General features: G+C 50.1%; 1 protein-coding gene across 1 annotated transcript in view; it reads left to right on the forward strand.

Annotated features, from left to right (window-relative positions):
- PSMD7 (proteasome 26S subunit, non-ATPase 7) overlaps positions 1-27312 on the forward strand; it is a 77654-nt gene that overhangs the window by 19465 nt on the left and 30877 nt on the right. The window contains exons 3-5 of the mRNA XM_029608284.1: positions 4067-4159; positions 5108-5205; positions 5398-5478. Of these exons, the coding sequence (XP_029464144.1) occupies positions 4067-4159; positions 5108-5205; positions 5398-5478 (272 nt within the window). The remainder of the gene's footprint in view (positions 1-4066; positions 4160-5107; positions 5206-5397; positions 5479-27312) is intronic.

Genomic DNA, 27312 nt, shown 5'->3' on the forward strand with positions numbered 1-27312 from the left:
ATCGCTGCATACTTTTGCAAGGCATTACCGATTGGATTTGGGAAATTCTGATTCCCGGTCTTTTGGTGAAGGTGTCTTGCGAGCGGGACTTTCCAGGTCACACCCTCTCTAGGAAACCTTGGTACATCCCAGGAATCTGGACTGATCCGGGTACGTACAGGGAAAAGAAAATTGGTTCTTATCTGCTAATTTTTATTCCTGTAGTTACCAACAGATCAGTCCAGAATCCACCCGGGTTGGAGAGGGAGATTCTTCTGCTCAGCTATAATCCTTTCAGCATACTTCTGTTCTTGGTTTGTTCATAACTTACCGAGTTTTTTGCAAGTTTTTTGCACATAATGTTTTTGGCTTGGGTACAGATTAATACTGATCTGCAGGTGGCAACAGGGCTTATCAAGCAGTGTCAGTGAGGCTTTTCTCTGTCTCCATCTGCTGGCAGGGATGAATAAACCCAGGAGTCTGGACTGATCCGTTGGTACTAAAGGAACAAAAATTAGCAGGTAAAACCAATTTTCTTTCCCTGTACATACCCAGATCAGTCCAGACTCCTGGGTTTTGCCTCTCATCCAGCAGATGGAGACAGAAAAAGTTTTACTGACACTGCCACGTAACATGTGCCACCTGCAGTCCCTCAGTGTTTTTCTGTCTCCAGCAGAGGTGAAAAGCCTGCAGTCCGAGTTTAAAAAAAAAAAAAAAAGTTAGACTACAAGATTTAGGAGTGCTTGACTCCCAGGGGTTTGTTAGGTCCTGGTGGGGCCATCCCCTCTGGTTTGTGAGGTGGACGAGCAGGGGGTCGGGACCCTTTATTGCTTGCTCCTTTATCGCCGGATATGGCTGAAAACTGGGGGTCCCGGTTCCCTCGCCCTGAAGGGTGGACTGAGCCTGCAGCCATCCCTCTTTGAGGGAAATACTTGTTTTATTGCCTATTAAAGTTTTTGTTTAAAAAAAAAAAAAAGAGAAAAATTAAGCAAGTGAGCTTATAGGGGTTGCCTGGGATGGCACACATCTTTACCCCAGCTCTGCTGCTTAAGCAGTCGGGTGGCTTAGTTGTTCCCTATTCCTCCAGCGGCCTTTCTGCTCGCTACCTGGCGCCGTATTCCGTGCCACGTGGTTCAAATTGTGCGGCTTATGGAGACGTGCGCGTGCATCCCTCACGTGATGGCAAATGCTACTGGTGCATCTCTGGTGGGGAGGGTGCTTCAGGGAGTGTGGCAATAAATAAATCGGCTAGGTGCCATCAGCCTAGGAGGCTCTCACTAGCAAAGCAGCCCGCTGTCGATCCTTGCCCTCTAAGCACGGGAAAGATGGTCATCTTGTCCAACTTCAGGGATGCCGCACGGACCGCGGAGGGGAATTTGGGTTTCCTTCCTCTTTTATCTCCGATGGTGGGGACCTCCAGAGGAAGTCCAGACACCGAGGGGTCCCCTTCAGGAAGTGAGGGGGACCCCCAGGAGGACTCGGATGCCTCTTCTGCTTTCTCCTCAGATTTTGTTTTTATTACACAAAGCTTAAAAGGCTAGGAAGGCTGCGCGTACAGGGCTGAACAGGGGGCTTCTATAAGGGCAGCAAAGAGACCCAAGGCCTCTGGGGCTGCAGGAGCCACGAGGGTCAAGTGAGTGCTAGGGGCCTCTGCACTGCCGCCCTCAATGGAGAGCTCCTCTGAAGCTTCAGAAGCGGATGACCTGCGAGTCAAGACCCTCCAGGGTTGGATCCGGGTTTGGTGGATCAGGACCTATATCATTCGTTATCGAAGAACCCGACCGTCATAAGTGATGATCCCAAAGTGGTACGGTTGTTCCACAAGTAGGAGCTGGGTCCCCGATACCCACTGTTCTGGAGGAACTGGATATAGAGGTCCTGCGAGAGGAATCTGAATTGGGAGCAGTGGACCCGCTCTTGGTTGGCCTCCAGGACTCTTCCATTTCACAAGTCGGTCAGCGCATTGCTGTTTAGGGAATGGGATACTCCCAAAACAGGCCTGAATGTCAGCCACGGATAAGTTGTATCCTTTGTCAGAGGGATAAGGTCCCGAAAGTGGATGCATCTGTTTCAGCTGTTACTAAGAAGACAACCATTCCGGTTGCCGGTTCTACAGCTCTGAAGGACCTTTAGGATAGGAAGCTTGTTCAGGGGAGGTTAATCAAGGTGTTAGTTTTGTTTGTTTCATTTCTGGCTTGGGTACAGTTCAATACTGAGGGACTGCAGGTGGCGTGTTAAGTGGCAGTGTCAGTAAAACTTTCTCTTTCTCCATCTGCTGGAAGGGAGGCAAAACCCAGGAGTCTGGACTGATCTGTGGTACTACAGGAATGAAAATTAGCAGGTAAGAACCAATTTTCCTTTTTTTAAGAGGCATCCTGGTTCTGGGCCCTCCTCTCTCCAACCATACCCACTTTAAACTCACTTTGCCAGCCCCAGGAGTGCCCCTGGCCTTCCCTCATCCCATCTTAGGTCTGAGTGTGTCAGGAGCAGGAGTGATCCCCAGTAGTTCAGAATTGATGGTAGTAAACCCAAAGGCAGTGCCTTTACGTTTTACGGCTGTGTACGCACATGTGCACCCTCACCAGCTCTTTACCTCAGAAGCTGTCTTTAATTGGGTTGGGCTGTCTGTCTGTCGGTGACTTGCGGGGTACGTTTGTGCACACTACCAGACAGCAAGAAACAACTTTCAACATCAAGTGCAATATGGAAACAGATTGTACTGTACATAAGCTTGTGAGATATACACCCCCCCCCTCCTTTATCTGAGAGGGGGCCTCTGTGGTCTGAAAAAGCTCATGTACATCATCTCTGTCTCCAGAACAAATACAGCAACCAGAAATCTGCACTACAGAATGAAAGACAGTTTCTTTATTTTAAATATTTGTAACATGTTGAGGTGCTCAGGGCATAGAACAACAAAATTTAAAACAACCTCCATAAATAAATAATGAACAAATGTTGATGACATAATCCAGCCAGCAGTACTGGGGCTAGGATAAAAACATCATAACGTCAGGCCTTTGATGTCTGATGTGTCTGACTAGCTAGCAGTTGTACTGTTTTGTCTATTTATATGCCCATGCCAATATTTTTTCGATACTGTAGTTACATTGTGAATTTTATCTTATTATAATCGTTTCTGTTAGCTGACATTCTATTTTATTATCTGATTATTTCACTCTATCTATATGTATTTTTATTATCTGTGCCAAACAAATCCAGAAATCCAGACAAGTGGATTATGTTGTCCCATTCCCCCCCCCCCCCAGCCACCCACAGATAGAGGCAGAGATAAAAAGCTCAGAGCTGACCACTCCCCCCTGTAGGGGTCTGGAGGTGCCTTCAGCCCTTCAGTGTTTGTCTCCAGCAGATGAAGTTGCAGATATGCGGCCTGGCGTTGCAGCTAGGAATAGGCCGTTCCCAGGAAGACTTTAGGGCCAGGTTCCTGATGGAACTTAAACCAAATCTTGGGGGCGTTCTGGGTGACGATCCCAAGGGGGGGGTCAATTCCCCCCTTGGGAATTGACCAGGTGCAGTCTGAATTCCTGCACCACTAGGTGGTTCCTGGTGATTTTGTTCCCTTGGTGGGTCCAGCAGCAGGGCTTACTGATGGCACATTCTTCCTCTTCGTGGAGAGCAACAGGGAGGCAGTAAAGTTTATTTAAAAAAAAAAAGGAGGGGGGGCTTGCAGCATAGCCTCTTCCCCTCAGACAGCTTCCCAGTCTCCTATGGTGTTGTCAGACTTGGACTCTTTCAGAGGTCTGACGTGATCATCCTTTCCCTCCCTCTCTCCTTGCTTCTGGAATGGCACTGGCACAGGTAAATTAAGGAAGCTCAGCATGTCAGCTGGTGCATTCTGCCTGGTTTGTGATCCTCTTTATTCACAAACTACTTCTTTAAAAAGGTGAAGTGGTGATAAGTGTGTGTCATGTTTAAAGATTGATCACTTGACTGTTGGTGATATATATTGTTCTACATTTGTGAGAATTGTAAAATGAGATGTTGCTGCTATCAAGTTCATCTTTTCAATTTTATGGTCACACCCTGCCTAAACGATAATGAAATGTTTAATCTTTTATTTTGCCAGTCCCTTTCGATGAGGATGACAAAGATGATTCTGTATGGTTTCTCTTGACCATGATTATCTGGAAAATGTATGGCATGTTTAAGAAAGTGAATGGTAAGTGGGGAGTCCTGCAGGAATGGAGGAGACATTTGTGGAATCATGTACAAGACAGGCCTGTCCCATGCAAGCAGTTAGGAATGTGATAATCTTACCAGTAATGTTTCCTGAATCTGACTGTGTGGGAACCATTTTTGAGAAATTTGAATATTGATAGGAGGAATGGAGGAGACATTTGTGGAATCATGTACAAGATAGGCCTGTCCCTGAAAGCAGTTAGTCAGGAATGTGATAATCTTACCAATAATGTTTCCTGAATCTGACTGTGTGGGAACCATTTTTGAGAAATTTGAATATTAATAGGAGGAGTCTTTGATACTGAGATCCAAATTAAAAGCAGTACCACTTGATCTTAAAACGAGGCACTTGTGGCCTGCTGAAGCAGGTTAGAAACCAAGAAACCGATTTTGAACAGGTATGCTCCTTAAGATATCGTGTTTGGTTATAGGTTTCAGACTTTGTGTAGTATCTCCACTGCTTCTGTATGTTCTTGTATTTCTTTTCTTGCTGAGACCTATAGTCTTGTAAACACCTTATTAAAAGAACAGATTTTGTCACTTTTCATATCTGCCATGAAAGTGACAATGCCCATTTCTGTTTTTGCTGTCTGCTTTTCTTTTGGAAAGCTGATGGGGGAGCTTGTAGGATGGTTTGGGACTCTGGAGGTGAGAGTATGGTAGTCGTCATTCTCAGTGATTGTCCACCACATTTATGCTGCAGCCTGGCACGTGAGCAGGGCTAGGACTCCGCACATCTTTAATTTGCAATTGCAAGAGCTTGTTTTTGGCTTGCACGTCCCTACAGAACTTCCAAGTTGCTCCCCACTCATCGGTTTCTCTGGAAATTGTGCACTGTGCTGTTAAATTCATTTGTTTTTAACTCATTTTAAAAGAAGTAGCTTGAAGATTCTGGTCTTTTATAAATTATTCTTGCTTTCCTTCACAGCTAGAGAAAGAATAGTTGGCTGGTATCACACGGGCCCCAAACTTCATAAGAATGACATCGCCATCAATGAGCTTATGAAAAGATATTGTGCCAACTCGGTAGGTTATCAGAGGTGTTGATCACCCTCAGTCTGTACATTTAAATGTAACTGTCTCAAAACTCCAGAAACGTGAGACCTCAAACAGGATTTGAAGTGTGGTCCCAGCAGTGACGGGAGAAAGTTGACACACCCTTCTAATCCCAAAGAAAGAGCACTTCATTCTGGGCTTTGAGATATATTTCTCTTTCAGGTACTGGTGATTATTGATGTAAAACCGAAGGATCTTGGGCTGCCTACAGAAGCATATATCTCAGTGGAAGAAGTTCATGATGTGAGTTCACATGCCAATTTCTTTCTACCTTAGTTTTCTGCTTTAGCTAGAAAACATCTAAAATGAGTGGTTACAGATGTTATAAAGATTGCATGAGGCCCTGATATTGCTTAACAATATCATATTGGAAGCCCAAATAAAATGTGTTCCATACATGAAAGCAAGTAGAAGAAAAGCCAAAAGCTGTCAGCATGATTAAATAGTTAGATGAAAGATGCAATTAAAGCTAAAAGGGCATCGTTCAAGAAATGGAAAGCAGACACAAATGAGGAAAACAGAAAAGCACATAAGCACTGGCAAGTTAGATATAAAACATTAATACAGCAGGTGTTCAGGGTCCAGACTGAGAGATATTAGGAATCTTGTAACTGACAGTACTTACATTAGTAATACTCTTACATACAAAACATCTCGTTGCCAAGTAAAAGTAATGGATTTATTATTAGGTTATGGGAATAATTAGACAAAGGGAATTGCTACAAATAATACTAAATTGTTGAGTGCAGACAACTGTTACAGAGAATACCTAAATATCCATATATGTATTAGAGATGTGCATTCATTTTAAACAAATTTGACAATTTCAACAAAATTGTCTAATTGTTCATGGTTCGAGAGCGCTCAAAAACAAACTAATTTTTCCGAAATTTCGGAAAAATTCATTAGTGTGCGCTAACCATAGTTAGCGCACACTAATTGTAAAATATCCTGTTAGTGCGAACTAACACGAAATTCGGGAACCATGAAAAAAAATCCTGAACCGCGGAAAAACGTAATTACCCGCAGGGGACACGAACCGCGAAACGGGAAAAAAGAACATATCGCTAATATGTATACATACATATAAAGATACAGAGCTTATGTTCCTAGCCACAATTGAAAACAAGAGCTTAAAAGATCTATCAGTCGTGTTGTGGAATCCCTTACAGCTTTGCTTACCTTTATACTGTTTGTGAAATGTAAAACTGGTAAATGCATAAGGTGAGCAGGAGGGAGTCTTCCTTTCTCTGTGTTCTTATCACTCTTGGCTTGGATGTTGTATTTGGGACAGTCCTAATCAACAGTATATGCATATGTGATTGACTCCTCCCTTCTGCTGTAAACATAAGCAAAGAGTTGGGAGCTATGCAAGCAGTGGAGGATCAGAGGTCTGGAACAGTTCTGTGTGCCTACACATAATTAAGTTAACTAATTCTGAGTTGGCCAGGCCCAGAATCAGTTTTCTATATACCTATGTACATTCTGACTGTGTGTGGCTCTGAGTTCATCTAAGGTCAGAAATAATCCCATAACACATTCCACCCCCTGGATGCAGAAAACACACACTGACACCTGCTGTTAATATGAATATATATACACACTGGCCTCTTGAAAACTAATAAATATAAAAGACAGGGCAACTATCATGGTTTCGAGAGGACAATTTCACAGTTAAACCCTCAAATAGGAGCACCTAGCCCGAATCTAAGCTTTTCACCTGAAGTTTAGCTGCCCCAGAATTTACATCTTTAGTATGGTGTGCTTCCATGCAGCCAGGAGCCTCTGTGGCAGGACCTAGCACCTTTCATTGTCCATTGCAATCTCCATGTTGGTGACTGTATACATGTTAGGCTAATCTGACTTCCAGATGACGCCTGGCTCATCAGTCCATAATTCAGTTCTGTCATTTGCCGTGATGTTCTGTGCTGGTGATTGCTGGAATTGTCTGACTTTTGGGGGACATCCAGCACATCAGTTCACATCTGTGTCAGCTCACTTTGCTCATCGAGGCCTGTTTAACAAAAGTTCATAGTTCTCTCCTGCATTATACACTGCAGGAGTGTCTCTCCATGCTGTGCTGAATTCTGGCTTGGGTCAGCAGCTGTCACTGGCTGTGCACATATTTTGTATGTATCTGAAACAGTTAAACTCAGATGTACCACTTACCTACCTACCTCTTAAATTCTCCCTTTCGGCAATTGGATGCCATATTAGAACATAAGACATGCCATACTGGGTCAAACCAAGGGTCCATCAAGCCCAATACCCTGTCTCCAACCTTGGCCAGTCCAAGTAAGAAGTACCTGGCACTTACCCAGACATTAAATAGATTCGATTCTACTAATGCCGGTAACATGCCGTGGCTGTTCCCTGTTGATTAATAGCAGTTTATGGACTTCTCCAGGAACTTAGCCAAACCTTTTTTTAAACCCAGCTACATTCCAGAAGACGTGGTTAAGGCAGCTAAACAAATTCCAGAGCTTAATTGTGCATTGAGTGTGGAAGAATTTTCTCTGATTTTTGTTTTAAATGTCTGTTTGCGAACTTCATGGAGTACCCCCTAGTTCTTGTATTATCCGAAAGAGTAAATAACAGTTTCACATTTACCCACTCATTTATTTTATAGACTTCTATCATATCCCGCTTAGCCGTCTCTTCTTCAAGCTGAGCAGCCTTAACCTCTTAAGCTTTTCCTCATAGGGGAGCCATTCCATGCCCTTTATCATTTTGGTCACCCTTCTCTGTACTTTCTCCAGTGCAACTATATGATAAAGGGAAATAATCCCATAATACATTTATTCATTGAAATCTCTTTTGACCCAACCAGTAACACAAGGAAGGTAATGGTGCACAAAAAAACCTTGGAATTTCATTATAAAAGCAGATCAGAAATGCAAAGTCAATTGCTGAGTAACATAATGTTTCTATATTGTGCAGTTATCTGCAGAGAAGTTTTTTAATTAACATAATTAAGTAAAATCTTTTTCCTAATCAGGACCATCTCTATAGGGCAAGAGTATGTATGAGTGCTTTTTCTATACTTCCTAACACCCACCTGTACTGTGGATGTGTGCCACCAAGTCATGGAATAGCATTAGTACAAGTCTTTATCATTACTATCAGGCTGGTGTAATATCATAATTGAGCACCCGCTTTCTTAACGCATGCCGAACCTCCTCTCTCGGGCGCCCGATTTAATATTTAAACCTGCTGCCGTGGTAAAAAAGGAGGCATTTCCTAGTGTGTAGCCAGATGGACTCAGGACCAGTGGGTTATGTGCTCTTCTGCTAGCAGATGGGAAACTGAGTCAGATTTCAAAGCTGGCGTCACTCTAGATATACCCCTGCAGTAACCTCAGCTCTCCAGTATCTCTCCATCTCCTAGCAGATGTGGACACTATCCCACACACTAGAATAGTGTTAAGAATTACAACAAAGAAGAAACAAAATTACCTTAAAGAAGATCGAGCCCCACTCTCCTACGGTGAAACCTAAAGGTCCCTCCCCCAGTTGAGAATTCCTGAGGTGATTCCGATAACCCTTAGAGGTGTGCCTCAGTCCGGTAGCCAGTTCCCGGCGCGCACATTAAACGCACATACCGGGGTTTCAACAACCTGCGCGCACCACCGGCCAAGAAAACCAAGGCACAAGCCCTCTGCCCAGCCTGCCACATAAGAGCGGCACGGCTCTGTGTCTACAGTGCAAGGAGGCCCTGGGAGAACCTGGACAAGGCCCTCCCCAGCCAGTACAGGAATCCGGATCCACCGATAGTACCCCGGACCTCTCTATCCCCAGCTTAACCCTCCCCCAAACAGGGTCCCTGGGGAATGCAGCGGCCTTTAATCTAGACCCAGGATCCTTCTCCTGGGTAGAATTCTTTAAGGGTCTACACACTTTTGTCCACATGTAGCCGCCACCGATGGCACAGACACATCCGCCACCAGAGGACCCTTGCCTCCCTGGACCCTCCAGGCCTTCCAGTGACGTGTCCCCCCTGGTCAAAAGCCTCACTATAGGGGACACCTTGACACCTCGGACGAGGATCAAGGTCCCCCGGAGGAAGGGGAAATATGTCCAGGAACAGAACCTTACCGAACCATGAGGCGCTTCTTCTCCAAAGACTAGATTCCAGATCGCGTGGCTCTCAGCTTGAAGGAGCTCGCCATTCCAGGCACAAGCTCTTCCCGCCATTTCCCCTTCCTGCAAGCCTTACAACAGCTGATCAACTTGGAATGGGAGGCCCGTTTCAAAGGGGGGCGGGCCCTGGAAGCCCTATATCCACTGGAACCCTCAGCCAAAGATCTACTAGTGTTCCCCAAAGTGGACGCCATGGTCTGCGTGGTCACAAAGCACACTATCATTCCAGTTGAGGGAGGAGCGACACTCAAGGATGCCCAGGACAGACGTCTGGAATCCATCCTTAAACAGTCATTCGACATATCAGCTAAGTCACTACAGATTGCTGCCTGCTGTGCCGTGGTAACACGCGCCTGATTATCCATGACCAGGAACGCCACCACGCCTGGTGAAGCACTGTGGAACCAGCAGTATCCTTCCTCACGGATGCGACTTCTGATCTGGTACACACCTCAGCAAGAGGCGTCTCTTCCGTAGTGGCAGCCAGAAGCCAATTCTGGCTCCGAAGTTGGTCAGCCAACGTGACTTCCAAGGCGAAACTCATGAGAATGCCCTTTAAAGGAGCCCTCCTGTTCGGAAGCGAACTGGAGAAGTTAGCCGACAAATGAGGCGAATCCCCAGTACCTCGGCTACCGGAGGACAAGAACAAAAGCCAACGTCCCCCTTCCAGATTACCTAGGGGCAGAGGATCACAGCGCTTCAAGAAGTACATACCAAGCCCCTCGCCCCGCAGGCAGGGGCCAGTCCTTTCGGAACAAACAAGAAGAGGGGAGCCGGCTCTGGCACAGGCCCCAGCTGCACCCCACAATGAGAATCAGCCAACCCATCCACAGGAAGAAGCCATAGGGGGCAGGCTTGCCCTATTCTATCAAAGATGGGTCGAGATAACAGCGGACAAGTGGGTCCTAACCATCATTCAAGAGGGATACTACCTGGTCTTCCACAACATCCCTCCGGACAAGTTTGTGAAATCTCCTTGCCACGCACCCTCCAAGAGGACGGCAGTGGAAACCACACTGGCCAATTGCTCGCCCTAAAAGCCATAACACCGGTGCCCACGCAACAACAAAATACTGGGCACTATTCCATTTATTTTATCATTCCCAAGAAAGAAGGAACATTCTGGCCCATCCTCGACCTCAAGTCGGTCAACCGCTACCTGAGGGTACCATGTTTCCGCATGGAAACCCTGCGCTCGGTCATAAGGGCAATACAGCCGGGACTTCCTAACATCCCTGGACCTGTCAGAAGCCTTCCTGACAGGTCCAGGGATGTTAGGAAGTCTCCCGGCTGTATTGCCCTTATGACCGAGCGCAGGGTTTCCATGCGGAAACATGGTACCCTCAGGTAGCGGTTGACCGCTTGAGGTCGAGGATGGCCAGAATGTTCCTTCTTTCTTGGGAATGATAAAATAAATGGAATAGTGCCCAGTATTTTGTTGTTGCGTGGGCACCGGTGTTATGGCTTTTAGGGCGAGCAATTTGGCCAGTGTGGTTTCCACTGCCGTCCTCTTGGAGGGTGCGTGGCAAGGAGATTTCACAAACTTGTCCGGAGGGATGTTGTGGAACCAGGTAGTATCCCTCTTGAATGATGGTTAGGACCCACGAGCATCAGCGATTTCTACGCTTCAGAATCCTGGACCACCACTACCAGTTCCGGGCGCTACCCTTCAGGTTAACCACAGCCCCCTGCACGTTCATCAAAATCATGGCGGTAGTGGTGGCGACACTGAGGAAAGAGGGAATCCTCGTACACCCATATCTGGATGATTGGCTGATCAGGGCAAAATCTCCAGACAAAAGTCACCAGGCGACCACCAGAGTCAAGACTCTACTGGAGAGCCTCGGGTGGGTCGTCAACACAAACAAGAGCTGTCTGCAGCCCTCCCAATCTCTAGAATACCTGGGAGTCTGGTTCGACACCAAACAAGACAAGGTCGTTCTTCCCCCTACAAGGAGAAGAAAACTGATGAACCAATTGCGAAACCTGCTAGGAGGTCCCCGCCCCAAAGAATGGGACTACCTCCAAGTCCTCGGCCTCATGACATCAACCCTGGAAGGGACCCGTGGGCAAGAGCCCACATGCGATCGCTACAGCGCTCCCTACTGTTACGATGGAACCCGATGTTCCAGGACTACTCCGTTCGCCTCCAGCTCCCGGAGGAGTGCGGAACCAGCTCCAATGGTGGCTACAAGAAGACCATCTAAGCAAGGGAATAAGACTATCACCTCCGATCTGGGTCTTGCTCACCACTGACGCAAGCCTATGAGGGCGGGGAGCCCAGGGGCAATGGAACAAGGAAGAGTCAGGGTGAAACATCAACCGACTGGAAGCCCGGGCGGTCAGACTAGCCTGCCTACGGTTCCGTCACATACTCCAGGGCAAATCTGTCAGTCATGTCGGACAACGCAACAACAGTTGCCTACATCAACCGACAGGGGGGAACCAGAAGCCAACAGGTGTCCTGGAAATAGATTCCCAAATGGTGTGGGCGGAAGCAAATCTACAAGGGATCTCAGCCGCCCACATTACGGGAAAAGACAACGTCACTGTTCTCTACCTCAGCAGAGAAAGTCTAGACCCAGGGGAATGGAAGCTATCAACCACAGCCTTCCAGTTGATAGTAAACCGCTGGGGAACCCCAGCCATGGATCTCCTGGCAACCCGGTCCAACGCCCAAGTTCCCAACTTCTTCAGTCGCAGACAAGAACCACAATCCCAAGGGATCGATGCCCTCGTCCAGACCTGGCCACAGGAAGAACTGCTATACGCCTTCCCCCCGTGGCCACTACTGGGCAGGATCATCCGCAAGGTAGAGCACCACAGGGGACTAGTACTTCTAGTGGCCCCGGACTGGCCAAGAAGGCCGTGGTACGCAGACATGCGAAGACTCGTGAACGGGAGCCCTCTACCTCCACACATGGATCTGCTCCAGCAAGGCCCGATCCTCCATGAAGACACAACTTGATTCTCTCTTACGGTCTGGCCCTTGAGAAGACTCGCCTGATGAAGCGTGGTTTCTCAAAGGCCATAATTGACACCCTAATCCACGCGCTCAAGTTCTCCACATCCCTGTCATACATGTGTATCTGGAGAGTATTCTGGAGAGTATTCGAAGCCTGGTGCAAGGACCGCAGGATACTCCCGCGGACGGCCAAGATCCCCATGATTCTGGAGTTCCTACAGGACGGTATGAAGAAAGGGGGTTGTCACTCAACTCCCTCAAGGTCCAAGGAGCTACCCTGTCCTGCTTCAGATCCGAAGCTATCAACTCATCCGGATTTGTCCCGCTTCCTGAAAGGGATTAAACAACTCCAGCCACCCCTAAAGTGGCCAGTGACCCTATGGAATCTCAATCTATTCCCTGTACGTACCTGGATCAGTCCAGACAGTGGGTTATGTCCCCAATCCAGCAGATGGAGTCAGCCCAAAGCTTCGAGGGGGCGTCACCATAAATACTACTACCCCCTCTGCAGGAGTTCAGTATCTTCTGACTCCAGCAGATACGAGTAGTGGAATCTGGGCTTGCTCCCGATTGTCTTTTTCCTTCGTTCTTTTGCTTCCCTTGTTGGAGGCTTTATTGTTTGTAGGTTTGTTTGGCTTGTTTTGGTTGGATCAAGTTGTGTTAAAAAAAAAAAAAAAAAAAGAAAATTGATTAATTGGGGAGGCGTGGCTTCTGTATTCTCTGTCTCTCCCTTTCTCTATTTACCGGCGCTGTCCGTGGCTGCTGCGGGGTAAGTGTGATTTTCTTTTTCTTCCCTTGCAGCTAGGTTACACGCGGCTGCCGGTGCTCCGGCCTCCTCGCGTCTTCACCCTCTCCCGCGGCCATTTTGCGGCTCCACGTGGGCTGCACCGGGGAGAGGGCTGCTCATCTCCGGCGGGTCGTGCGGCCAGGAAGGCCCCCCCGCGGCGCCGTTTCTGTCTTCGGCGGGTAGCACAGGCCACCCGGGCCCCCCCGCCGCGGCGGTCCGTTTCGCGGCCCCCCCCCCCCCCCGGGTTTTTCAAGGCGTTCTGGGCTGTCGGGGGCTGTTTCCCTTGCGCTCCAGATGCCGCGGCCGGCGCGTTGCTCGGCCTGTGGGGAACCTGGATCGCGCGTGTCAAGGGAGGGAACGGCGGCCATCTTACATACGCTGCGTCCTGAAGGAGCCCAGGCAGCGCGGGGGGACGAGGTGGCTTCAGAGGGCTCTCCCCCGAGGTTAGTACCGGAGACAGACCCGGAGGAAGGCCCGCGGGGGCAGGGTCCCCCGGGGCCCCCACCCGCGGAGGTCCCCCCGACTAGGCCGGGGTTTTCCCCGGAGTTCATACGGCTGATGCATACAGCCTACCTGCAGGACCTGGCTGCGCCCGCGGATCCGCCACCACCCAAGCTCCCGCGACCTTCGTCCTCCTATCCGGCCCCCCCCCCGCCCCGGCGGGTGTGGGGGCTCCCCAGCCAACCACGGCTCCCCGTGGGCTCGGGGGGGCCTGGGTCGGCACCAGCCTCCCCTGGGTCGGACCCCGCGGCGGCGGGCCAAGGGGACTCCACTTCAGAGGGTGAGGACCCACGCACCCTGCGCCTCTTCCAGCGGGACGAGCTGGATGACCTGATCCCACAGATCATTCAGGGATTGGACCTTGATCCCCCGCCGGACCCGCCAGCTCCCGTCGCGCCCGCTGTAGTCACCTCCTCGAAGAAGGGAGACCCGGTGCTGGCAGCCCTTCGCCCGAGGGCTCGGGCTTTTCCCATTCATGAGTCGTTCCTGCAGTTGCTCACCAGGGAATGGGATGCCCCGGAAGCCGCTCTGAAGGGCAGCCGCGCCATGGAGCGGCTGTATCCGCTGCCGGAAGATTTTCTGGAGCTCATCAAGGTACCCAGAGTGGACTCCGCGGTGTCGGCGGTCACGAAGAGGACGACCATTCCGGTGACAGGTGGGGCAGCGTTAAGGGATATGCAGGATCGCAAGTTGGAAGTCTTCCTCAAGCGGGTCTTCGAGGTCTCCGCAGTGGGGCTGCGGGCTGCGATGTGCAGCTCGCTTGCCCAGCGAGCCAGTCTTCTCTGGGTGCAGCTACTGCTCACGTCTCAGGCGTTGCCACCCGAGGCGCCGCCCAGGCGGATAGACTGGAAGCTGCGGTGGCATACGGGGCGGACGCTTCCTATGATCTGTTTCGGGTCCTTGCCCGCTCCATGGCCTCGGTGGTGGCGGCACGTCGACTCTATGGCTCGCAACTGGGCGGCGGACACGTCCTCCAAGTCGAGTCTGGGTTCCCTGCCATTCAGGGGTAAGTTCCTGTTCGGCGAGGATCTGGACCAGATCATCAAGTCTCTGGGGGAAAACGCGGTCCATCGCCTGCCGGAAGACAGATACGCTCCAGCAGGGCGTTTTCGTCCTCCCGGACCACAGCCAGAGCGCAAAGGCGCTATAGGGGTTATAGGCCGGCGGCGGTTCGGACCTCTGCCCCCAGGTCTCAGCCCTGGTCTCGCTCCTTTCGCGGGCGCCGCCCCGCGCGATCTGCTTCCACGGCGGGACAACCTCGCCCAAGTCCGCTCAATGATGTTCAGCTCGCCCACTCCGCCGTCCCCAAGATTGGAGGGCGGCTGGCGTTCTTTTACGAGGAGTGGGCGCGGATCACCTCGGATCAGTGGGTCTTGGACACCATAGGACGCGGCTACGCTTTGGAACTTGTCCGCGCTCCGAAGGGTCGGTTCATCTTCTCGCCCTGCGGCTCGGCCATCAAGCGAGAGGCGGTGCAGTCGACGCTGGACAGACTGTGGGAGATAGGCGCCATTGTGCCCGTACCCTCCGGAGAGGTGGGCTCGGGCCACTATTCCATCTACTTCGTGGTACCAAAGAAAGACGGCTCCTTCCGTCCCATACTGGACTTGAAGGAAGTCAACAAATCCCTCAGGGTGATCCGGTTCCGCATGGAAACGCTGCGTTCGGTGATCGCGGTACACCGAGGGGAGTTTTTGGCCTCCTTGGATCTGACGGAGGCCTACCTTCATATCCCCATTCGCCAAGAACACCATCGCCTTCTACGGTTCAAGATTCTGGACCAGCATTTCCAATTCGTGGCGCTCCCGTTCGGCCTAGCAACGGCCCCACGCACCTTCACCAAGATCATGGTAGTTGTGGCGGCTGCCCTTCGGAAGGAGGGTATTCTAGTTCATCCTTACTTGGACGACTGGCTCATACGGGCGAAGTCCTTCCGGCATGGCCAGGCGGCAGTGGCCAGGGTGATAGAGTTTCTGCAGTCCCTGGGATGGGTGGTGAACTTCTCCAAGAGCTCCCTCGTGCCTTCGCAGCGCTTGGATTTCTTGGGGGCGACCTTCGACACCCGTCTGGGGGCGGTTTTTCTGCGGCAGGACAAGGCGCACGCCCTGCGGGAGCACATACAGCGGTTCTCTGCATTACCAGCTCCCACTTCCTGGGACTATCTACAGCTCCTGGGGGTGATGGGTTCCACCATCGACATGGTTCCCTGGGCCTTTGCGCGCCTCCGGCCGCTACAAAGGGCACTTCTATCCCGCTGGAAACCACTTTCGCAGGACTACCAGGTGATACTCCCGCTGCCCCAGTTTGCACGGAGCAGCCTGGACTGGTGGATGGTCCCAGGAGAATCTGGCTCGAGGCATGTCCCTCGATCTACCAAATTGGGTAGTGGTAACCACCGACGCCAGTCTCGTAGGCTGGGGGGCAGTCTGCGACCACAGCGCCACGCAGGGGACGTGGTCCGCGGAGGAGTCGACGTGGTCCATCAATCGTCTGGAGACCCGAGCGGTCAGGCTGGCTCTTCTTCACTTCCTGCCACTCCTTCGGAATCGGGAAGTCAGAGTCTTGTCGGACAACGCGACCACGGTGGCCTATATCAACCGACAGGGCGGCACCCGCAGTCCGCAGGTCGCGCTCGAGGCGAGATGTTGATGCAGTGGGCGGAACGCACCTGGCCCGCTGGCGGCCTCGCACATAGCGGGAGTGGACAACGTCCAGGCGGATTTCCTCAGTCGCCAGCTCCTGGATCCCGGAGAGTGGGCCCTCTCCGAGGCCATGCAGCTGATCGTTCGGCGGTGGGGTCCCCCCCACCTGGATCTTATGGCATCCGCTCAAAACACCAAGGCGCCTCGTTCTTCAGTCGCCGGAGAGAACGGGGGGCGGAGGGCGTCGATGCCCTAGCGCTCCCGTGGCCGGCCGAGCTACTTCTATACGCGTTCCCCCCGTGGCCACTGGTGGGAAGGCTACTACGGATAGAGGCTCATCGGGGGACTGTCATCTTCGTCGCGCCAGAGTGGCCGAGACGACCTTGGTTCGCGGACCTTCTCCACCTAGTAATCGACGGGCCCATACGGCTGGACATCTTCCCCGCCTCCTCCACCAGGGACCAGTATTTTTCGACCAGGCAGAACTCTTCTGTCTTGCGGCCTGGCTTTTGAGAGGCGCCGCCTTCGACGACGGGGATACCCGGAGGCGGTAGTGTCCACGCTGCTGCGTTCGGAAGACCTCGACGTCGGTGGCCTATGTGCGGGTCTGGAAGGTGTTCGAGCTGTGGTGTACCGGCCTGAACACAAGACCCTCGGAAGCGTCTGTCCCTCAGATCCTCCAGTTCCTGCAAGCGGGGTGGACAAGGGGCTCGCTTACAACTCGCTTCGGGTTCAAGTGGCCGCTCTTGGCTCCCTCCTGCGTGACGGAGGATCTCTGTGGCGACACCCGGACATCGCCCGTTTCCTCAAGGGGGTCCAGCATTTGCGGCCTCCACTGCGCGATCCTTGTCCCTCGTGGAGTCTCAATCTGGTACTACGCTCTATGTCAGGACCTCCGTTTGAACCGCTGCGGAATGCGACGATCAAGGATCTCACCCTCAAGGCGGTGTTCCTAGTGGCCATCTGCTCAACTCGGCGTATTTCGTTGCTGCAGGCCCTGTCGTGTAGGGAACCTTATCTCCGGTTCTCCGATTCGGGAGTTTCACTTCGCACTGTCCCCTCCTTCCTCCCGAAGGTGGTGTCCGCGTTCCACGTGAATCAGACGGTGGAGCTTCCATCGTTCTCTTCGTCGGAGCCGCGGTCTCTTCGTCTCCTTGACGTCAAGCGCACCCTGAGGCTCTACCTGGAGGCTACGAATGATTTCCGGACTTCTGACCATCTCTTCGTCCAAAACAAAAAAACCACAGAAAGTTTATTGAGAGGAGTGAGGTGCTCCACTATTTCAGGTTTGATTTAAGTTATCTAAGAGGCAACTGTGACTAGAACTCGAGAAAAGCTGAAGTGAGGAGCCATAGCAGGAAAGGCATGGCTCTGCCCTGAAGCCTTTCCCCAGAGTACATTTTGCCCAGCCCAGTGAGAGGAGGGGGAGTATTCATCGGTGGGCCGGTCACTTTCCCCCTCCGCCTCCAGAGAAGCCCATCCCTTGGAGAAAGTTGGCAGGAGTTTTCTCCTTCTCTGCAGGCTCCAAGCGTTTTCAAAAGTTTGTAAGAAAAAAAAAAGTGCTGCATTGCTAGCTGCCGCGGAAAGCGCTGTTAATTTGAAAAAAAAAAAACCAAAAAAACCGAGTGGTTTTTACTAATTCCCTGCCTGCTGTTACTCTCTGGGTCCTCCGTATGGGGTGGCCTGCCACCCGTCCCTGTTTCGCTTACAGGGCAATGCCCAGGGGACTCGTGTGTGTCACGTGCGGGGAGTCGGGGGCTTCCGGCTCTTTGCGCGAAGGCCTCTGTTCCCGGTGCCTTCCCGGGGATGAGGGGCCTTCGCGGAAGCAGCCCCGACCGAGAAGTCACTCCCTTCGCGGCTGATCTCCTCGGGGGCATCGCGGGAGCATTCCCGAGTGTGGAGGCGGCGGCCATTTTGGATCGCGCGGCGGCCATTTTAAATCAACCCGGTCGTGAAACGGGCTGTCAGAGGAGGAAGAGGATGATGATCCCCTCTCCCCGCCGGAGTTTAGTCCTCCCAGGGGCCGCGATGCATCTGGCATACTAAGGTGGATACTCGGAAGAGGCCACACCCCTTCTCCGCTCAATTTGTGCTTTGCTGGCACAAAGCTTACCTGGAGGCAGAAGCAGATTGGGAGCAGGGGGCTTCGGCTCCAAATAAGCGGGGGAAAATTTCTATAAGTCCTGAGGGACTAGGTTTAGGAAATTCTGCTCCTTCCCAGCTCCTAAGCCACCGCAGCATAATCCGGGTGGATCCTGCCCCTCAAGATCCCCCTACTCCTGATTCAGGGGCAGACATGGGGAGCACGGATCTCGGAGAGGGCGATGATTCCGCTCGTCCTCAGATTGTTCATAAGGAGGAGTTGGACCCCTTGATTTCGCATGTTCTTCAAGAACTGGGGATCCCAGTCCAAAGATTGATTCAAATTCCTTACCAGGAGACTTGGAGTTGACGGGGGCTCCTAGCGCCGTCCATGCATTTCCTTATCATAAACAAACTTTCCCAGATCGGTCCCAAGAATGGGATGCTCCGGAGGGGCTACCCTTGAGAGTTGGCCGGGCTATGGATAAGCTGTAACCCCTTCCTCTTGAGGCTTTGGAATTGCTTAAGGTGCCTAAGGTGGATTCGGCGGTCACAGCCATCGCTAAACATACCACAATCCCAGTTACAGGTGGCACGGCCCTTAAGGATCCCCAAGATAGAAAATTGGAAGTGTTGCTGAAGTGTCAGCCCTAGGGGTGCGAGCGGCGGTTTGTAGTTGCATGGTACAAAGGGCTACCCTCTGCTGGGTGCAGCAAATGTTAACGACTCAAGATTTGCCTCCAGGGGAAACAGAGCAGGCGAACCGAATGGAATCTGCGGTGGCCTATGCGGCGGATGCCCTATGATCTTCTCCGTACTTCAGCCCGCTCCATGGCGTCAGCAGTCTCTGTGCGCCGACTCCTCTGGCTACTCCATTGGACGGCGGACTTGTACTCCAAAGCGCAAATTGGTTCCTTCCCTTTTCGGGGTAAGTTGTTATTTGGGGATGAGTTGGAGCAGCTAATTAAGTCCTTGGGAGAGAACAAGGTCTTCAAATTGCCGGAAGACAGGCCGAAATCATTTCGTTCCTCGGGATCTTTTCATGGTCGTTTTCGCGGACAGCGCTGGTATCGCTCCGGGAGAGGTTCCTCATCATTTGCATCGCGGCAACCGCCAGCACGCTCTCAAGGATGGTCTCCTTCCTTTCGTGGCCGGCGGCAATCGCGCGCGGGGGCGAGCCATGCCTTCACCAATAATAAGACGCCACAATGAGGGGACGCCGGTCCATCCCTCCGTTCCGGAAGTGGGGGGGTCGTTTATTTCACTTTCGGGAGGAATGGGCCAGAATAACCTCAGACCAGTGGGTCCTCGACATTATAAACTGCGGCTACGCTTTGGATTTTGCACGACCCCTGCGCGATTTCTTCCTAGCCTCCCCCTGCGGGTCGCGAGAAAAGCAAGAGGCTATTTCGCAAACGCTAGCGCGGTTACAGGCTCTGGGGGCTATAGTTCCCGTACCTGTGGCCGAGCAAGGCACGGGTCGCTACTCCATCTATTTCATCGTCCCAAAGAAGGAAGGAACCTTCCGTCCCATCCTCGATCTAAAACAGGTCAACAGAGAGTAGGTCAACAAAGAGTAGGATTAAATGGGCAATTTTCTCAGTGGAAGGGAGTGGACAGTGGAGTGCCTCAGGGATCGGTATTGGGACCCTTACTGTTCAATATATTTATAAATGATCTGGAAAGAAATACGACGAGTGAGATAATCAAATTTGCAGATGACACAAAATTGTTCAGAGTAGTTAAATCACAAGCAGATTGTGATAAATTGCAGGAAGACCTTGTGAGACTGGAAAATTGGGCATCCAAATGGCAGATGAAATTTAATGTGGATAAGTGCAAGGTGATGCATATAGGGAAAAATAACCCATGCTATAATCACACAATGTTGGGTTCCATATTAGGTGCTACAACCCAAGAAAGAGATCTAGGTGTCATAGTGGATAACACATTGAAATTGTCGGTACAGTGTGCTGCGGCAGTCAAAAAAGCAAACAGAATGTTGGGAATTATTAGAAAAGGAATGGTGAATAAAACGGAAAATGTCATAATGCCTCTGTATCGCTCCATGGTGAGACCGCACCTTGAATACTGTGTACAATTCTGGTCGCCGCATCTCAAAAAAGATATAATTGCGATGGAGAAGGTTCAGAGAAGGGCTACCAAATGATAAGGGGAATGGAACAACTCCCCTATGAGGAAAGACTAAAGAGGTTAGGACTTTTCAGCTTGGAGAAGAGACGACTGAGGGGGGATATGATAGAGGTGTTTAAGAACATAAGAACATAAGAAAATGCCATACTGGGTCAGACCAAGGGTCCATCAAGCCCAGCATCCTGTTTCCAACAGTGGCCAATCCAGGCCATAAGAACCTGGCAAGTACCCAAAAACTAAGTCTATTCCATGTAACCATTGCTAATGGCAGTGGCTATTCTCTAAGTCAGAGCTTTCCAAACTGTGTGTCGGGACACGTTAGTGTGTCGCCTGCAGTGTGCAGGTGTGTCGCGCAAGCCCGGTCAACTCTGATGCGAGTTTGGGCTTTTTTTTTCCTAGAGATTCACTTTTTTTTTTCGGTTTATGGGTTGCTTATTATTGGGTGATTTTTGCTGTCAATCACGTTTTTTTGGGGGGCTTGGTGGGTGGAACGAGCCCAGCCATCCTTGCATTGGCTGCTGCTGCCGATGAGGCCTGGCCATGAGGAGTACTGACTGCAAGCAGCAGTGTCTGGTGATCATGGAAGGGAGTGAAGCACTTAACTGGCAACATAAAAAAGACGAGGTACATGAGTATGGGGGCCAGACATGTGCTGGGGGGAGAGAGATGAGTGAGGGGGGGGGGTGCAAACGTGCTGGGGGGACAGACATGTGCTTGAGGGGGAGAGATATGAGTGTGTGGGGGCCAGACGTGCTGGGGGGAGGAGAGAGATGAGTGTGTGGGGGACAGACAATTTGTTTTATTATTGTTTCTCATAAGTTATAACAATAACATGAATCTTGGAATATATATTTTTAATATAAATTTAAGGTTTTCATGAGATAGGTTGTGTCGTGAAACATTTTATTTATGTATATATTTAAGGAAACATACATAAATTGTCAAAATATGTTTCGTTCGTTTAACCTTTAACCGCTGGTTTACTAGTAGACTGAATTACCGTGTCATGAAATTATGTTTGTCTAAAAAGTGTCACCAACATGAAAAGTTTGGAAAGCTCTGCTCTAAGTGAACTTAATAGCAGGTAATGGACTTCTCCTCCAAGAACTTATCCAATCCTTTTTTAAACACAGCTATACTAACTGCACGAACCACATTCTCTGGCAACAAATTCCAGAGTTTAATTGTGCGTTGAGTAAAAAAGAACTTTCTCCGATTAGTTTTAAATGTGCCCCATGCTAACTTCATGGAGTGTCCCCTAGTCTTTCTACTATCCGAAAGAGTAAATAACCGATTCACATCTACCCGTTCTAGACCTCTCATGATTTTAAACATCTCTATCATATCCCCCCTCAGTCGTCTCTTCTCCAAGCTGAAAAGTCCTAACCTCTAGTCTTTCCTCATAGGGGAGTTGTTCCATTCCCCTTATCATTTTGGTAGCCCTTCTCTGTACCTTCTCCATCGCAATTATATCTTTTTTGAGATGCGGCGACCAGAATTGTACACAGTATTCAAGGTGCGGTCTCACCATGGAGCGATACAGAGGCATTATGACATTTTCCGTTTTATTCATCATACCTTTTCTAATAATTCCCAACATTCTGTTTGCTTTTTTGACTGCCGCAGCACACTGAACCGACGATTTCAATGTGTTATCCACTATGACACCTAGATCTCTTTCTTGGGTTGTAGCACCTAATGTGGAACCCAACATCGTGTAATTATAGCATGGGTTATTTTTCCCTATATGCATCACCTTGCACACATTAAATTTCATCTGCCATTTGGATGCCCAATTTTCCAGTCTCACAAGGTCTTCCTGCAATTTATCACAATCTGCTTGTGATTTAACTACTCTGAACAATTTTGTGTCATCTGCAAATTTGATTATCTCACTCGTCGTATTTCTTTCCAGATCATTTATAAATATATTGAACAGTAAGGGTCCCAATACAGATCCCTGCGGCACTCCACTGTCCACTCCCTTCCACTGAGAAAATTGCCCACTTAATCCTACTCTCTGTTTCCTGTCTTTTAGCCAGTTTGCAATCCACGAAAGGACATCGCCACCTATCCCATGACTTTTTACTTTTCCTAGAAGCCTCTCATGAGGAACTTGGTCAAACGCCTTCTGAAAATCCAAGTATACTATATCTACCGGTTCACCTTTATCCACATGTTTATTAACTCCTTCAAAAAAGTGAAGCAGATTTGTGAGGCAAGACTTGCCCTGGGTAAAGCCATGCTGACTTTGTTCCATTAAACCATGTCTTTCTATATGTTCTGTGATTTTGATGTTTAGAACACTTTCCACCATTTTTCCTGGCACTGAAGTCAGGCTAACCGGTCTGTAGTTTCCCGGATCGCCCCTGGAGCCCTTTTTAAATATTGGGGTTACATTTGCTATCCTCCAGTCTTCAGGTACAATGGATGATTTTAATGATAAGTTACAAATTTTTACTAATAGGTCTGAAATTTCATTTTTTAGTTCCTTCAGAACTCTGGGGTGTATACCATCCAGTCCAGGTGATTTACTACTCTTCAGTTTGTCAATCAGGCCTACCACATCTTCTAGGTTCACCGTGATTTGATTCAGTCCATCTGAATCATTACCCATGAAAACCTTCTCCATTACGGGTACCTCCCCAACATCCTCTTCAGTAAACACCGAAGCAAAGAAATCATTTAATCTTTCCGCGATGGCCTTATCTTCTCTAAGTGCCCCTTTAACCCCTCGATCATCTAACGGTCCAACTGACTCCCTCACAGGCTTTCTGCTTCGGATATATTTAAAAAAGTTTTTACTGTGAGTTTTTGCCTCTACAGCCAACTTCTTTTCAAATTCTCTCTTAGCCTGTCTTATCAATGAGAGGTCTAGAACGGGTAGATGTGGATCGTTTATTTACTCTTTTGGATAGTAGAAAGACTAGGGGGCACTCCATGAAGTTAGCATGGGGCACATTTAAAACTAATCGGAGAAAGTTCTTTTTTACTCAACGCACAATTAAACTCTGGAATTTGTTGCCAGAGAATGTGGTTAGTGCAGTTAGTATAGCTGTGTTTAAAAAAGGATTGGATAAGTTCTTGGAGGAGAAGTCCATTACCTGCTATTAAGTTCACTTAGAGACTAGCCACTGCCATTAGCAATGGTTACATGAAATAGACTTAGTTTTTGGGTACTTGCCAGGTTCTTATGGCCTGGATTGGCCACTGTTGGAAACAGGATGCTGGGCTTGATGGACCCTTGGTCTGACCCAGTATGGCATTTTCTTATGTTCTTATGTTCTCTAAGAATCCCACGCTTCCGAATGGAGACTCTCCGTTCCGTCATTGCGGCGGTCCACAAAGGCGAATTTTTGGCTTCTTTGGATCTCACGGAGGCTTACCTGCACATCGGAATACAGGAATGTCATCAGAGGTTCCTAAGGTTCATGGTCCTGGGAGCCCATTACCAGTTTTGTGCTCTCCCCTTTGGTCTCGCAACAGCCCCGAGGGTCTTCACCAATGTAATGGTAGTCATCGCCACAAGTCTCCGAAGAGAAGGAGTGCTCGTCCATCCTTACTTGGACGACTGGCTCGTTCGGGCAAAATCAAGATGGCTTTGCGAGGAGGCAGTACGCACAGTCATTTCCCGTCTGAGCTCCCTAGGTTGGGTCGTCGTCTACTCCAAGAGCCAGCTGATACCCTGCCAGACCCTAGAGTTTCTAGGGGCCTTGTTCAATACGGAGTGGGGCACGGTTTCCCTGCCGCAGGCGCGAATGGAGCGGCTGATGGCGCACGTTCGTCGTCTTCTAGCTCTGTCGCTGCCGGTGGTATGGGATTATTTACAGGTTCTTGGACATATGGCGTCCACCCTAGAGTTGGTGCCTTGGGCCTTTGCGCATATGCAACCATTACAGAGAGCGCTATTATCTCGATGGGACCCCAAGTCGGAAGAATTCCGGGTGCCGTTACCACTTCTAGACCCGGCAAGGGCCAGTCTGCAGTGGTGGTTGCAGCCGATCCATTTGCTCCAGGGAGTCGATTTGGAACCTCCAAAATGGATCATCGTCACAACGGACGCCACCCTGTCGGGTTGGGGGGCAGTCTGCCAATCTCAATCCGCACAGGGGCGTTGGACGGCTTTGCAGTCCAAGTGGTCCATCAACCGTCTGGAGACAAGGGCAGTCCGCTTGGCGCTGCGGTGGTTTCTTCCTCTGATCCGACATCAAGCAGTCCGAGTCCTGTCAGACAGTGCAACGACGGTGGCATATATAAATCGCCAAGGAGGAACCAGGAGTTATTTGGTTGTGTCCGAGGCGAGCAAGTTAATGGATTGGGCGGAGGCGCATCTGTCTCGATTAGCGGCATCACACATTGCTGGCCAGGTTCTTATGGCCTGGATTGGCCACTGTTGGAAACAGGATGCTGGGCTTGATGGACCCTTGGTCTGACTCAGTATGGCATTTTCTTATGTTCTTATGACAACATCCAGGCGGACTATCTCAGCCGGCAGCAGTTGGATCCGAGGGAGTGGGAACTGTCACAAGAGGCACTCAAACTCATCGTTCAAAGATGGGGAACGCCCCACGTAGACCTCATGGCGACGCGCCTAAATGCAAAGGCGGCGCGTTTCTTCAGCCGCAGACGAGAGCACGGCTCAGAAGGCGTGGACACATTGGTTCTTCCATGGCCCAAACATGTTCTCCTGTACGTGTTCCCTCCGTGGCCACTGATAGGCAAAGTGTTGCGTCGGATAGAATCCCACGTGGATCCGGTCGTTCTCGTAGCGCCGGAGTGGGCCAGGAGGCCGTGGTTTGCCGATCTGATCAATCTAGCGGTGGACGGTCCCGTGTGCCTCTGTCACCTTCCTTGCCTATTGTGGCAGGGTCCAGTGTTTTTCGACCAGGCCGATCGCTTTTGTCTAGCGGCTTGGCTTTTGAGAGGCGTCAATTGAGGAAGAAGGGATATTCTGATTCGGTCATTACTACTCTTCTTCAAGCTCGTAAGCCGTCTACTTCGGTTACCTACGTGCGGGTTTGGAAGGTGTTCGACTCTTGGTGTCGTGGTTCCTCCATGTCTCCAAGACAAGCTACAGTGTCACAGGTCCTCCAGTTCCTGCAGGAGGGCCTAAAGAAGGGCTTATCCTATAATTCCCTTAGAGTGCAGGTGGCGGCTTTAGGCTGTTTCCACGGTAAAATTGACGGCGTTTCCATAGCCATGCACCCCAATGTAGCCAGATTTTTGAAGGGGGTCAAGCATTTGCGCCCGCCGGTACGACCTATCTGTCCCGCTTGGAGTCTAAATTTAGTTCTTCATGGCCTTAGTTCTTCTCCTTTTGAGTCGCTGAAGCGGGCCACACTCAAAGATCTCACTCTCAAGACGGTTTTCTTGGTGGCTATTTGTTCGGCGAGGCGCATTTCAGAGCTCCAAGCACTGTCATGCAGAGAGCCTTTCCTTCGCATTTCGGATTCAGGTGTTTCGCTTCGAACTGTCCCTTCCTTCTTGCCTAAGGTGGTTATGTCTTTTCATGTGAATCAGACGGTAGAACTCCCAGCCTTTTCGGCGAAAGACAGTGAGGCTTCGGACCTTAGGAGGTTGGATGTTCGGGCGTTGTTGAGATACTTAGAGGTTACCAATCCTTTTCACTTGTCTGATCATCTTTTCGTTTTATGGAGTGGCCCTAAGAAGGGGTCCAAAGCTTCTAAGACAACTATAGCCCGCTGGCTGAAGGATGCTATTGCTTCAACTTACATTTGTAGGGGATGTGCCGTTCCGGAAGGTCTTAAGGCTCATTCTCTGCATTCCCAGGCGGCGTCTTGGGCGGAGAGTGCCTTTGTTTCCCCTCAGGAAATTTGCCGGGCGGCAACTTGGAAATCCTTGCACACTTTTGCTAGACATTACTGTTTGGATATACAGGATCCGACGGTACCTTTGTTTGGCAGCGGTGTGCTTCGAGCGGGACTGTCAAGGTCCCACCCCTTTTAGGGCAGCTTGGGTGCTTCCCAGCAGTCTGGACTGATCCTAGTACGTACAGGGAAAGAAAAATTAGGCCTTAACCTGATAATTTTCGTTCCTGTAGTACCAAGGATCAGTCCAGACGCCCGCCCATGTCAGTAACAGTCACGACACTCTATTCTAGTATTTCAGAATTCCTGTATGGAATGTTTGCACAACCTTTTTATCGTTTCGTTCAGCGGCATTTTCAGCCGGGGTTTTTTCCTTGTTTTTCCAAGAGTTCATGTTTCACTTGTTCTAGTCACAGGTTCTTGCCTAGGATTTCTTCTGTCATTCTGCTTTGTTATCGATTATACTGAAGGATCGCAGGGGGGCGCAGCAGGGTATATAGGTGGTGCCTTTTCAGTTTCTCTCTGACTCCATCTGCTGGACGGGAGGCATAACCCAGCTGTCTGGACTGATCCTTGGTACTACAGGAACGAAAATTATCAGGTAAGGCCTAATTTTCCTATTTTATGTAGGAAGCTGAAATCCAGAACCTCTAGGGTGGCATTCTCTGAAATGCTTCCTGTTCCACGTGCAGGTCCCCAGAGGCAGACAGAGCTCCAGAGTTTCAATGTGTGGATGAGACGATGGTGCAGGGAAGAGGGATTCAGCTTTATTGGGAAAGGGGAGACTTTTCCGAAGGGATGGGCTCCACATTAACCAGAGTGGAACCAAGCTGCTGGCACTAACTTTCAAAATGGAGATAGAGCAGCTTTTAAACTAGAACAAGGGGGAAAGCCGACAATCACTCAGCAGTGCATGGTTCGGAGAAATGTATCCTTGAAGGATACTAATGAAACAGGAAAGTTAGGCCACCCCAACAGA

This window comes from Rhinatrema bivittatum, chromosome 7 (assembly GCF_901001135.1).
Source record: "Rhinatrema bivittatum chromosome 7, aRhiBiv1.1, whole genome shotgun sequence".
Classification (NCBI taxonomy): Eukaryota; Metazoa; Chordata; class Amphibia; order Gymnophiona; family Rhinatrematidae; genus Rhinatrema; species Rhinatrema bivittatum.